A 13,472-nucleotide genomic window follows, 5' to 3' on the forward strand; every position below is an offset into this window, starting at 1 on the left:
GATGATGTGTAGTCAATCCTGAGAGGAGAGGATCTTCCAGAAAAGGGGGGTGTGAGACAGTGGGGAAGACTGTCACACTGGAAGCTCAGCTTTCATTTTACCATGCTCTGTTCTTGTTGAGCAAAGTCCTAGATTCACCGCATGGAGGAACACCATTCATGTTGATTCTCATGGGTGCAGCCCAGTACGGCTCTCTGGTTCAACCCTAGTTGGGTCTGTCTTAAAGAAATGAACTGCTTGGGGACGGGTGGGGGTGGGTGGGTAATTAAAGCATATTGTCTAGGCTCAAGGGCTTCTGCAACTTGAATTCTGCCTTTGGTAAATGGCCCACAAGATTGTTTTCCCCACTGAATGGAGGAAAGCAAGCATACTAAGGGTTTCTTAGGCTAATGACAGAGAAGAGACACCTCAGGGAAGAGACAAGAGCATCATTCAGAGGATATGATTATATTACAAGAGAAATATGACCGATATTGTACTGAATTGGTAATGAGGGGGCACATTTCCTACAAAAGAAAATCAGACCTGAATAAAAAGTAGTCAAGCATAAGACTATTTGATAGTCTCTTAGCAGGACTGTATTTTAGCATATCAAAAATGGAAAGTTTTTTTTAAAAAAAGACAAAAATCTGGAATATATTCTAATTAAGAATCGCTATTCATCAAAAGACATCGTTAGCAACAGGAAAATGCGTTCAAGTCTCTGAGAGGCAGAAGATATTTGTAATAAAGTTATACGGCAAAGGCCGATCCAAAATATATACAGTGCTAATAAATTTATATATCTCAAATAAAGGAAAAAATCTTATAGATGACAGCAGCAAATATGAGCAGCTACCACAAACAAGGACATGCAAATATTCAGCAAAGATAAGGCCTACATCCTGTTTAGCACATACCCACCCTATCAGCCAATAACCGTACACATCGATGCAAGAGAAATACAAACACCCACTGGCTCAGGAGAGACAGCACAGCAACACATTTGTAAGATCTGATGTTCAAAACTACTAAAATGCCCGTATTCAAGAACTAAATCTTATCTTTGTTCAGACACTTTCAGTTTCCCAAAAGAACCCAGATGATGCGGCTGACCAAGTGAGATTAAGAATTAAGACGTCAGAGCTTTTGGACACTGAGCATACACTATCAACCATTGTGCATGGCATTGGGAGAATGTTCGCTCTAGATACTCCATAAATATTCGCTGATTCGATGCAATTCAAATGTAACGCAAATGGCTTCTGACTATGTCAGGGGTCCTTCGCCGGGTTCTAGTCCCACCCGTTTGCAATGGAGTTTAACTCATTTAAAAACTTGTCAGGGAAAGAATTGAGACAGGAAACAAAAATTGCAGAGTTGGTTGAATGAAAATCAATTCAAGGCTAATTTAAGAAGCTTCTAGGGGAGAAAAAAAATGCTGAGTTTACAAACCAAAATAGAAAATGACCACTGTCACACTTCAGTTTTTTTTTTAAAAAAAAAAAAAAAAAAAAAGATTGATTCTTTTCTCTCCATCAGTTCTGTAGCTGGTGAAGAAATGTTTGCAAGTCCATGATAACAGCGGTGGCTCAGGACTGAGAGTTCTGTGAGTTAACCAGGTCAAGGGCAGAGATTGAATACACCGATAGGAATGGCATCACTAAAATCATTTCCCACAGCAATAGGTAGCAGCTCCGAAGAAGACTATTTAAGACATGTCACAAATCTCTTCCTCCGTCTCTGTCTCTCTGTCTGTCTGCTTCTCTGTGTCACAAACACACACACACACACACACACACACACACACACACACATAAACCAATGTAAAAAGGACCCTGTGCTACAAATAAGAAGAATGGAAAGGGATGTTCAGGGCGCCTAGCTCAGTGGCACCCTGCTTGTCTGATGTGCTAAAGGCCCTGGGTTCAATCCCCAGTACTACAACAAACAAATGAAGTGGCAAGGCATGCGCTATGAGCTGAAGACGGATTGTCTTGGTTGGCATGAGAAGCAATGTGGCGTGGTGATGTTGGGGAATATTTAAGGAAGGAGAGATGTTTGTTGTGTTGGACTCTTGTTTCCAAACTGATGTCACATTCCTGGATGTTAATCTTTCCCACCCGTTCCTATAAGCATGTTGGCTCTTGGTTATTTCTCCCTTGCTGTGTATGGTATCCTAACGTTTGGACTAGTTGAAGATAATTGCTCTCATATTTTGGAACCATGAGGACTATTTAAACTATCTTCTAGGCTGTGTGTGAGTGGCTCATACCTGTAATCCCAGCCATCCAGGAGGCATAGATGAGGATGATGGTGGTTCAAAACCAGCCTGAGAAAAGACTTAGTGAGATTCCCCCATCAACAAAACGAAGGTGTGGAGCCAGGGCCCCTGTCATCAGCTTCATGTGAGAGGCATTAGGAGGAGGATGGCAATCTAGGACCACCCTGGAAAAGAAGTGTGAGACTCTAACCTGAAAAAGACCTACAGCCCAAAAGCCTGGGGATGTGGCTAAAGCGGTACAGTGCCTGCCTAGATATCACAGGGTCCTGAGTTCAAACCCAAGAACCACCAAGAGAAAAGGAAAAGCCTTCTATTTCCTATTTCATGATGCAACTAAACTCATACTTGCATTTTTGGAGTTCCTTTTACTATTTTCTTACGGCCATTTGAATATACATATGCTGTCCAGCTGCATCCCACATTTGAAAGCACTATTTATTTTTTCCTGCCTTTCCTCAGAAGTTCAAGCATTAATCTTGCCTCAGAGTATTACTCTGTGGTGTGAACAAACTCAGAATTGGTCTTCAGTGACCAGGGTAGACCCAGCAGTTAAGAGAGGACACGGGATTCCTTTACATGATCCCATGGTACTGGCCACTTCTGAGAGATTCCCAAAAACATTTCTATAAAAAGATCATGAATATGCAACATTAATAAATATCCTTAACATAGATGCAGTCCGTGTAACACACCAAAAAATTAGCAGGCATTCAAAGATCTACAACATTCTATTTGCAGATATGTGGTCAAGATAGTATCTCAAATGTACTTATTTCTATTTGCCATGCTATTAATATTACTTGTGTTTCCTTGATCACTTGAAATATTGGACAATAATTTTCTGCTAACTTTGTTTATATACGTCTGTGTGTGTGTGTGTGTGTGTGAGAGAGAGAGAGAGAGAGAGAGAGAGAGAGAGAGAGAGAGAGAGAGAGAGAGAGAGAGAGAGAGAGAGAGAGAGTCTACCAGTACTGAAGATTGAACTCAGGACTTGAGCACTGTTCCTTAAGTTTTTCACTCAAGACCAACACTCTACCGCTTGAGCCATATTTCCATTTCTGGATCTTTGCTGGAGATAAGAGTCACACAGTCTACCTTTGTCTAACTTTGAACTGCGATCCTCAGATCTCAGCCTCCACAGTAGCTCGGATTACAGGCATGAGCCACTAGCACCCAAAGACACATTTTTGTAGCTACAGTTTTGTCCTATATTTGTATGGATTTTGCTTCTGTGTAATTAAGAACATTATTATTATGACTATCATCATCATTGTTATTAGTCTCTGGTTCTGAAACATTTTTATTAGAATAAAGTCACACTGGACGTGGGTAGGCTTATTTTTCCACAGTGATGTTGACACCAACCATTTATCCCTTTTTACCCACATATAAAGGGTAGTGGTTATGCTCACTTAAAAACTACTGATTCGTCATAATTATTTTTAAGATGGACAGATGAAGTACAAATTAAACTCTTGAGCTTGTAAGTAAGGGGAATTAAATTACCCTTTACAATTTCAACCAGAAAATCAATTCTAGTATATTAAAGTTAGAGATTTCCAGTCACCCACGGAACCACGGGGCTCTCGGAGGAGAATGAGACTCGATGCTGACATGTTTATTAGTATGTGAAGAAGCCATTTCCAAGAGACAGGCTCCTTGTCCACAGGACATGGGCTGCCACAATCTATGAGCAGAGAAGCCTGGCTTCCTGTTGTGAGTGTAATTATGAGGTAGGTGGGACTTCACTGCAGGAGAGAAAGGAGGTAAGGCATTTCTCTGGGCTATTGAAGAAAGCCCTCAGCTTTCTGTAGCATGAAGAGCTCATCATAGATCATCTGCATTGTGGTTCAAAGGACAGCGTTCACTATGGCCATAAGTTAAAGACACAGAAAGCAAGCATGCAAAGTTAACTCCAGCTGAAATTAAAAACTAGGAAAGAACGTGAGAAATCCGAAGACTTACAAAGAAGCCCCGTACCCCCAAGGGTGAGCAGGGAATCAGGAATAACCAATTCGTTAGCAAGCTGTGTGGTGCTTTACATGCCAAGGAGGTCCCGACACACCTGCTCTAGCTTATACCCCGTTCTCTCTCACACACAGGCTAAAGTTGCCCTCCTTCCCTGCCGCCCCCCTTCCTCTAGGTCTTTCACACCATCAAGTGAGAACCTGGGAAATGTAACCTAGTTAGTACCAGATCCCTGTTTCCTGCCCATAAAGGCCACATTCCACATCTGGGCCTCCAACGTGAGGTCCATAACTCAGCTTCTTTCCCTGCATACGTTCTATCACACTCTTTCTTCTCTGTAGCCATATTGGCTTCCCTTTGTTCCTGAACACCTACAATGTCTTCCCTCCACCTTGAGGATGACCCTATCACCTGGAATTCTCTTCTGTAGGGGTTGAAAGCATTCTTCTCTCTCCTAACAACTCTGGCCTCTGATCAGATGTTAGGGTTTCAGAAAGTGGCTTCCTCCACCATTTTTGAAATCTAAGCACACCTATCCTCATGGCATGATTTTGTGTCTCTGCATTTTACTTGATAGCTTTCATCCCTATCTGAATACACACACACACACACACACACACACACACACACACACACACACACACGTGTACATATACAGTATTTTAGTGTCAATTCTCATTTCTTTCGCTGAAATACAATCTTGGGAAAGCAGCAAAGTTTGGGGTTACAGTATAACCCCATCATTAAATTAGCTCTAATTACTACTAACTCTTTTTTAAACTAGTCTCTCATCCACAGTGCTGTAATTCGGCATAATTTTTAAAGATTATAATGTGTCTGTCGTGGAGTCTGGAGGGAAAGATTTCTCTACAAACTTAGAAAAAAATCTGATGTATTCCATAATATGTTGTCAGTTGATAAACCAGTACTTTGTTTTGTAAGCACTTTTGTATTAGCTTGATCCAAGCCCTTTCCTAGCAGAGTGGGAAAGATGAGAGCAAGTCCATTGGTCTTTAAGGAAGACGGCAAGTCTTTTGTCATGAGCCTTTCCCCCAAAATCACTCCCATTCACTGCCTCATTCAAATATCAGTACCTGGTTCAGTTGACTCACAGTTTCTTGAAAGTAGGAATGAAGAAATGGCACAACCCGATCTTTATGTATAGTCCATATAACTTTCTCCCCTGCCTTTCCTTTCAAATGTTCACTGCTCTTGACTTCAACCACAATCCAGAGTGCCATTCCAAAACTCAAACCCCGTATGGAGATGTTAAAGGCACCACTAATTGTCTCAATGAAGGGGAAATCTCTCCGATCCTTATTCAGATTAGCAGCCATGACTTTTAGCAAAAAAAAAAAAAGACCCTAAAGCTATTTTCTGATGTCATACTGAACTTCATTACATCCAATTCGAAATCAGATTAAGGCCAGGATCCCTACCAGTCCCAATACAGAGTGATTCTAAGTCTATGGAGTCAAAATTCACACCAAGGATAAAAGGTCATCTACAGGCAAATGGCTGCATATTTCACTGAAAAATTCGAGGACAATTTCAGCTCTCTCAATTTCCTAGAATAGTAAAGGCTATTTCCAAGACACTGGCAGATTTTAAATTGCCATACCTTTCATTGTGGTCCCCCTTTTTTTTTCTCCCCTCCCTTTTTTGTGAATCGGAGAAATATCTATGACAATTTCCTGACCCAGCTGCTAGTATGGTATTAAAAGAAAAGCTATATATTTCTTCTCAAGTATTCTTTATTATTTCTATACCCTTAAATAAGCCTGTGGAGTAGCCAGACCATCACGATTAGATTGTCTCTCACAGTGCCTTATTCATTAAATACCTTTGGAGTAAAAGAAAGAATAAATCATAAAAGTAATAAGTAACAAAATGTATTAGGAGTCCTGAATATGGCGTTGTCAACTATGTTATAAACAAGCTTCATTTCCAGCAGTAAGAGAGCTAATAAGACTAGGTTGTTGGGCAACAGAAGGTATAATCAGGAGCTGACACATTCTGGTCTATATATAGCTCCTGAAAATATTGAAAATATGATTTCTGATGGTTCCTCATTTATCCTGTTTTATAGTGTTTGAGGCCTCTATTTACATTAAAATGCATCTATTAGCAGTGATCAAATGTGAGATAGTTCTTTGAACTGCATGGTTCATAGGTTCTATGAAGTAATTAGCAAAGACACTAAGGAAAACAAATCCATTGTGGGGGACAGAAGGGGAAGAAAATTTCCCCCATCACTATAAATGACAACTAAACAGGTCCAGAAAACAAAGCAACACCTGACTATTGATCTCTGGCAGGTTCTCAGAAGAGGGGAAGGAAATGAGGTGGAGCTAGTGGCAGTGGTGATGGGGGTTTGGTACTCTGCTCCTATTTTTCTTTGCTGTTAGTAGCATGCTTTAGATGCTGCATGGGACAGGCTTTGGCGCCACTAACACTGGATCACAAGGAAGGCCCTTTGATTCTGGGACGGGAGCTCCAATTCTGGCTATTGACAAAATCATACCCAAACAATTAATAAACAAACCAGACTCTGTCATATGAAGTAGGTAGGTATGTGGACTTAGGAATTCGAATCTTATTTGCTGGGTGGATTTTTTTTATTAGTATCATTTTATTAGCTTTAAGTAGTTGTCCAAGGGAGACTTTTCTTTGTTTTGGTTTTGTTTTTTTGTTTTGCTGGTCCTGGGGCTTGAACTCAGGGCCTGAGCACTGTTCCTGAGCCTCTCAGTGCGCAAGGCTAGCGCCCTACCACCTGAGCCACAGCGCCACTCTGGCTTTTTCTGTGTATGTGGTACTGAGGCATCCAACCCAGGGCCGCATGCATGCTAGAGGAGCACTGAGCCACCTTCCCAAGCCCCCAAAGGAGCTGGCTTGTGTTTACTTCCACACATGTCCGTTTATGAGCACAAAGCATCTTGATCAGCATCACCCCTTTCATCATCCTTCCCCGCTTCTTCCAACCCCACTCATCCCCCCATCTTCCCAGTACCACAGTCACACAGTCACATTTACCCACGAAGAGCTGGCTGTTGAGCTGCAGGAGAGCGTGGCCATCGGCTGGAGCCGGTTGTGTCTTGGGCAAGAGCTGGTCCACCTCGAGGGACGCCTCCTTCATGTTCCTGCCGACCCGGACGTGGTGCCACTGGTTGTCATTGAAGTGGGTGGGCGACTGCACTGAGATCTCGAAGGGCCCGTTGCCCACGTCGAAGGAAAAGGTCACCGTGGTCGGAGCTGCAGATAAGCAGATGTGAAGATTGTTCCAGTGGCTACATGGGAAGAACCATCATCAAACAGAGAGACAGTGCTATCCTAGGAGTCAACAGCAACCTGGTAGACATGGAAGTTCTGATGGAGACTCGAACAGTAAGACAGATTAATGTCTGGGAGGAGAGGAGGAGGCAATATGGTTTAAGAACTTTGTCTGCTGAGCACTGGGGGCTCATGCCTATAATCCCACATACTCGGGAGGCTGAGACCTGAGGACCACAGTTCGAGGCCAACTCAGGCAGGAAAGTCCATGAGACTCTTCAATTCATCTCCAAAAGGGAGCTGTGGCTAAGGTTGAGCACTAGTTTTGATCACCAAAGTTCAGAACAGTGCCTAGGCCCAGAGTTCAGGCTCCAGGACTGACAGGGGAAAAAATCTGAGTTAATTAATAATGAGTTAATAATAATGATGATGATGATTAATAAGTTTATTATTAAAACAATACTACTTAAGCCAGGGCACGAAAACTAAATAGACCATCAGGGATGTGATGTAAAAATACTAGTCATCTGAAAAATTGTTTTTACATTTTTAATTACTTGAATTTCAACTCTTCACTTATTACTACAGAATATCCATAATTTTCCCAATTGATCTTGTGTTGAAAAATCACGTCATTTTTCTCTCACAAAGATGTCGTTATGCGGAATTCCTTCAAGGGGATTCAATGAAAATATTTAGCTGATAAAGTAGGAAGGTGAGTTCCTTAAAAATTAGTCAAAGGATTTCCTATGGAATGGTAGTCTCTCATAGACATCTCTGGAGAGGGAACTTACAGCGTAGCTCTATCCGTATAAAATCAGTAATTCCCAGGTTCTCTAAAAAGACTCCAGATAGGGCTGTTGTCTTAAAAAAGAAAGATACATCAGCACTAATCTCTCCCTGGAAAGTTGGAAAATGAAGGTACGAAGCCTCAGTATTGAAGGAAGCTGAATTCCAGAATGATCCTGTGAGAGAGAGAGAGAGAGAGGGAGAGAGAGAGAGAGAGAGAGAGAGAGAGAGAGAGAGAGAGAGAGAGAGAGAGAGGAAAAGAAAAAGGTGAAGAACAAATTCACAACCGACCATGAATGATGTACAGTAATAATACTTTTTCTACTTAGCTGTTTTTTTTCTATGTAGAACATTGTTTAGTCATGCAAAAGTGCTTTAGATTTTACTATGAACTGTGCAGAATACAAGGCTTGCATACAGGAAGAGAAATTTCACAGGAATTACAACCCTGAATTATTTTCAACCCAGGACAAGAATTATCACTGCAGAAATGATCTCAATGGAAGGAAACGCAGTCCCAATTTAAATACTAAGCTCCTCCAAAGTCATATTTTTAAGAACATGCTGAGCTGTAATAGGTTAATTTTTTTTATAATTTGAAAATGTAAACACCCACTTGCTTTGACTAACTAAACCCTTAAAGAAGCTCACACTGTTTTTTGGTTCTAACACACACACACACAGTTTATAAGATCATAAGATGGGCCTTCAGATTTCTTTTTAAACCAAAATTACATTCTAAATATCCTCAACTAATTACAGAGCAAGACCGACTTCCTCTGTGTGGCGCTGCTATTCCCTGGCAAATGCTCTCCTCGTTCAAAGTCATCCGTCACTTTGTGGGTAGGAATCATGTAAATGGATGGCTCACACCCATAATCCCAACTATTCAGGAGGCTGACATCTGAGGATCTAGGTTCAAAGCCAGACCAGACAGAAAAGTCTGGGAGACTCTTATCTCCAATCAACCAGCAAAAAACTGGAAGTAGAGGTGTTGCTCAAGTGGTAGGGCACCATCATTGAGCGAGGTCCTGAGTTCAAGGCACAGTACCAGCATACATACATGCCCCCCCCCACACACACACCCCCCACACACACAGCGAAGTAAATGAAAAAATATTCTCAAAAAGTCTCAACAACAACAACAAAAGAATCTGCAAAGAATTATGTTGACCTTAAAGCTAATTATAGTTACTGTCCAAATACAACCTTTGTCTTGTTTTGCTTGGCACTGGGGGTTGAGCTCAGTGTCTCAGGCTTACTATGCATTCACTCTCTCTCCCATTTGATCCACCCTTAGTTCTTTGTGCTAATATAGATCGGATCTCCTTTTTGTCCAGGTTGATCGGAACCATGATCCTCCTATTTATGCTTCCTCTTAGATTTGGGAGGACAGGCACACACTACCACAGCCCAACTTTGTTTTAAAGTTGGGATGGCACCTTATGAACCTTTTCTCTTTCATTTTCTTTCCCTTCTCTCTTTTTGTCCAGGCTGGCCTCAACTATGACAACCCCAATATTAGCTGTCCATGAGCCACTGGGCCTGGCTAAGTACAACAGTCTGAAAAAGACTGTTTTTGTCGATATCTGCAACTTTCCTTTGGGGGAAAAATATATATATATTATGGGTGCTATATATAGGAGAAAATATGGAAGATACATTATAAATGCAGTGGCAGTTGCTGACAGGAATGAAGTACAGCTGGATAGATGTAGTTGGTAGGGAGAATTATTAGAGAAATGAGCTGTGCATTGTGGCTGTCAACAGCAAATTCTGGGCACATCAACTAGTAATGCCATTTTTAGGTGCCTCTGCTCACACCCAACCCTGATTAAATTCTGTGTTGAAATCATCTCCCCAGCAGATGAACTGATCCTCTGGAGTCCAAAGCCACAATTTCAGAACAACAGTTTGTTCTATCAGCCAAAAGCAGATACCGAGCTAGACAAAAATTACAAACTTGAGTCTGATTCTACACATCCCCTAGATTATATTATTCTGTTAAAATCTAAATCAGATGACTTATTATCTATTTATTTACTCTATTTTTCTTGCAGACCTGATTCAAAAGGGAAATCAAAAGTCAATTCACAGGTGAACAATTTAAGAGCTGAGTTTATTCATCAGAGAATCTTCAAAAGATTTCTTTTTCTTTCGGGACAAATCAAACTGTATATTACCTGAATTCTATGAAGTCTCTTCCTTATGACCTTTCCTTAGCTATTTCTATGTGAGCTCACAAAAAGAATGCAAATCAAAGAAGATAATAACATTTGTGTTTCTAACAGTTCTTACCTGATCAACTTGATAGGTATTGACACGGTTTGCTCTTGAAATGTCATATGGGGAAATGAAAATAAAGCTATAACTTTAACTTAGGGAGTGCTATTCAATCTTATTTTGTGTGATTATACAAGCAACATTCAGAATTTCTTACAGGGTTTAAATTAGAGAATATTAATATAAAGAACATTTCATTTGTTTCATATTATACCAAAGTAGCTCGGAAAGCATCCTTTGGAGGCCTTCAGGGGACTGCTTGAAGCAGAAGAGCAATTCTTTGAATTGCTGTTTTCTGTTCAATGAATGCTCTTCTAGTAATGAAAACAATTTGTTTCTTGAGGTATCTACCACACGCTCATACCCATAATAGTATGTTTTTGTTTAGTGAGCCAACCTTATTTCACAGATTCACAATAGGTAAAGAAATGAGGTAAGGACATTTTATGAGCTTAAGAAATTGCTGTTAATTCAAGACAATTATCAAGGAAGCCAAGGCCAATATTTACATGACCTGGGGAACCAGGGGAGGGGGAGGAGGGGATAAAGAGCAACTCTACAGACAGTAATATCAGGTCCTTGAAAATGATTCCGTGCATTGGGGGGTTCAAAATTCCCTCAGGTGACCCCAGGAGCTGATCTGAATCCAATCTCAAACTGTGTGGATTGTTGTCAAGGGACCACAAACATCTTCTTTCATCCCAACAAAAACACATCAGGAGGCATTATCCTCAGCAATCAGTACTTAGTAATAATTAAATGGTTAACAATCTATATATTTTCAATTAAATACAATATAGGGCACTAGAGACTTGAAAATCCTTTGGCAACACCATCCTGTGGTGTTTTTTTTTTTTTTTCTAGTTGACTTTGTGACTCATTCTTTGGGGGATCTTTCTCTCTTTGTACTATTATCTTCAAATGGTTGTACAAAGAGGGTTCAAGGTCCCAGGTCTTTCCATGTGTTCAATACATGCTGATGGGCATCAGCCCTTCCACGACCCTCCCCCATCTTCCTGTCCCCCATCTTCCTGTCCCCTGACCCAGCTAGGCCACACCCACTTCCTGGCTCCACACTTACAATGCACACACTGAGTACTGGAGCAATTTTCACCCACCATTCCTCTTCCCACCCATCCTCCCTCCCCTTATACCCTGCTTCCCCTACCCCTAGTTACAACATGTTCAGAAGAGTTACACCAGGGACGCTCACTCCTCCCCATAACATACTACTGTCCATTTGAATATACACGTGTTGTCTACGGCCATACCACCCTGAATGCGCCCGATCTCATCTGAATATACACGTGTCATATGCATATGTATGTGTTTTCATAAATGTTTATATTTTAGATTTAACTTCCACAAAGGAGAGAAAACATACACCCTTTGCCTCCCTGAGCCTACCTTTACTCAATATAGATTTTCCTAGGTCCATATCACTTTCCTGAAAATGACATGCTATTCTTCCTAATGGATGACTAAATTCCATTATATATATGTAAAGATATTATTTTAGGTATATTCATTGACATACAATTATATACGCATATAATTCATTGTGTGTATATATGCACACACTTAGATATAAAGAAACAGGATTCATCGACTTATTTACATAGAAGTGGGTGATACACTTTTTGATTCCATATATTCAGATTTCTTTTTTTAAAAGCCCATTTAGAGGGCTGGGAAGGTGGCTCAGTGGTAGAGTGCTTGCCTTGCATGCATGAGGCCCTGGGTTCGATTCCTCAGCACCACATAAGCAGAAAAAGCCAGAAGTGGCACTGTGGTTCAAGAGGTAGAGCGCTAGTCTTGAGCTGAAGAGCTGAGGATCAGCACCCAGACCCAGAGTTCAGGCCCCATGACTGGCAAAAAAAAAAAAATTCACAAAAGCCCATTTAGAAAATTTAATTTAGTACTACGTTAACATATGTACTTCTTAAAAATAAATGTTGTGCTAAACTTCTAGTTTTCTCACGAACAGAACAACCTTTTGAAATGAATAGACTTACAGAGAAAGAAAGTAGATGATTGCTTTCCTGGGGCGTGCCTAGAGGCAGCAACTGAAGGAAGACAGAAATTAGAATCCTTGCTTAAATAGTCAAAATTTTTAGAAATGTCCAGGCACTGATGTAAGGCATATTTAGCCATTAAATGCATCTTCTAAATATTTATGAATTGTTAAAAATAGACTGGAAATATAGCTCTCTTCAGAAATAAAATCGCACGATTAATTACACGCTATGTGATTAGAACAGAAAAACCTATGTATTGATTGGATCTAACACTATTTCCTCTTTCTGGAACCCCTATGACTGGTTTCAACTATTTATGAACCTCACTAGAAATCCATACAGCACACTGCAAGTGAAGCACATGAAATCTGACAGAAGATAATTACATTCTGTGGTCACAGAAAGGTGTCCGTCAATGGCCGAATAGTGGAAAACATTCTCTCCTCTCTCTTCCCTCCACCCCTTCAGTAAGGTTATATGACAAATACCTCCTATGATGCAGAAAGCCGGGAGGCGGTGGCTCACACCTGAAATCCTACCTACTCAGGAGGCTGAGATCTGAGGATCGTGGTTCACAACCAGCCCAGGATGGAAAGTCCATGAGACTTCTATCTCCAGTTAACCACCACAAAAAAGACAGAAATGGAGCCGTGGCTCAAGTGGCAGAGCACTAGCCTTGAGCATAAAAGCTCAAGGACAGCTCCCAGACTGAATTCAAGTCCCAGGACCCACACCAAAATAATAATAATAATAATAATAATAATAATAATAATGTCCTCACACTAAAAGAATTTTATACACAATCCCTGAAGAATATATTCCTTATCATTATTCTTGTATTCATTTTATATAAAACTGTTTTTGATATTAATGACAAATGT

At 40.7% G+C, this 13,472-nt stretch overlaps 1 protein-coding gene across 1 annotated transcript in view; it reads right to left on the bottom strand.

Moving 5' to 3' along the window:
* Positions 1-13,472, bottom strand: part of LOC138826693 (contactin-associated protein-like 4) — a 231,888-nt gene that overhangs the window by 32,779 nt on the left and 185,637 nt on the right. Inside the window, exons 16-17 of the mRNA XM_070021932.1 lie at positions 8,296-8,466; positions 7,265-7,483 (exon numbers count right to left, since the gene is read on the bottom strand). Coding sequence (XP_069878033.1) covers positions 7,265-7,483; positions 8,296-8,466 — 390 coding nt within the window. The remainder of the gene's footprint in view (positions 1-7,264; positions 7,484-8,295; positions 8,467-13,472) is intronic.

This window comes from Dipodomys merriami, unplaced genomic scaffold (genome assembly GCF_024711535.1).
Source record: "Dipodomys merriami isolate MVZ:Mamm:240054 unplaced genomic scaffold, mDipMer1.0.p SCAF_148, whole genome shotgun sequence".
Classification (NCBI taxonomy): Eukaryota; Metazoa; Chordata; class Mammalia; order Rodentia; family Heteromyidae; genus Dipodomys; species Dipodomys merriami.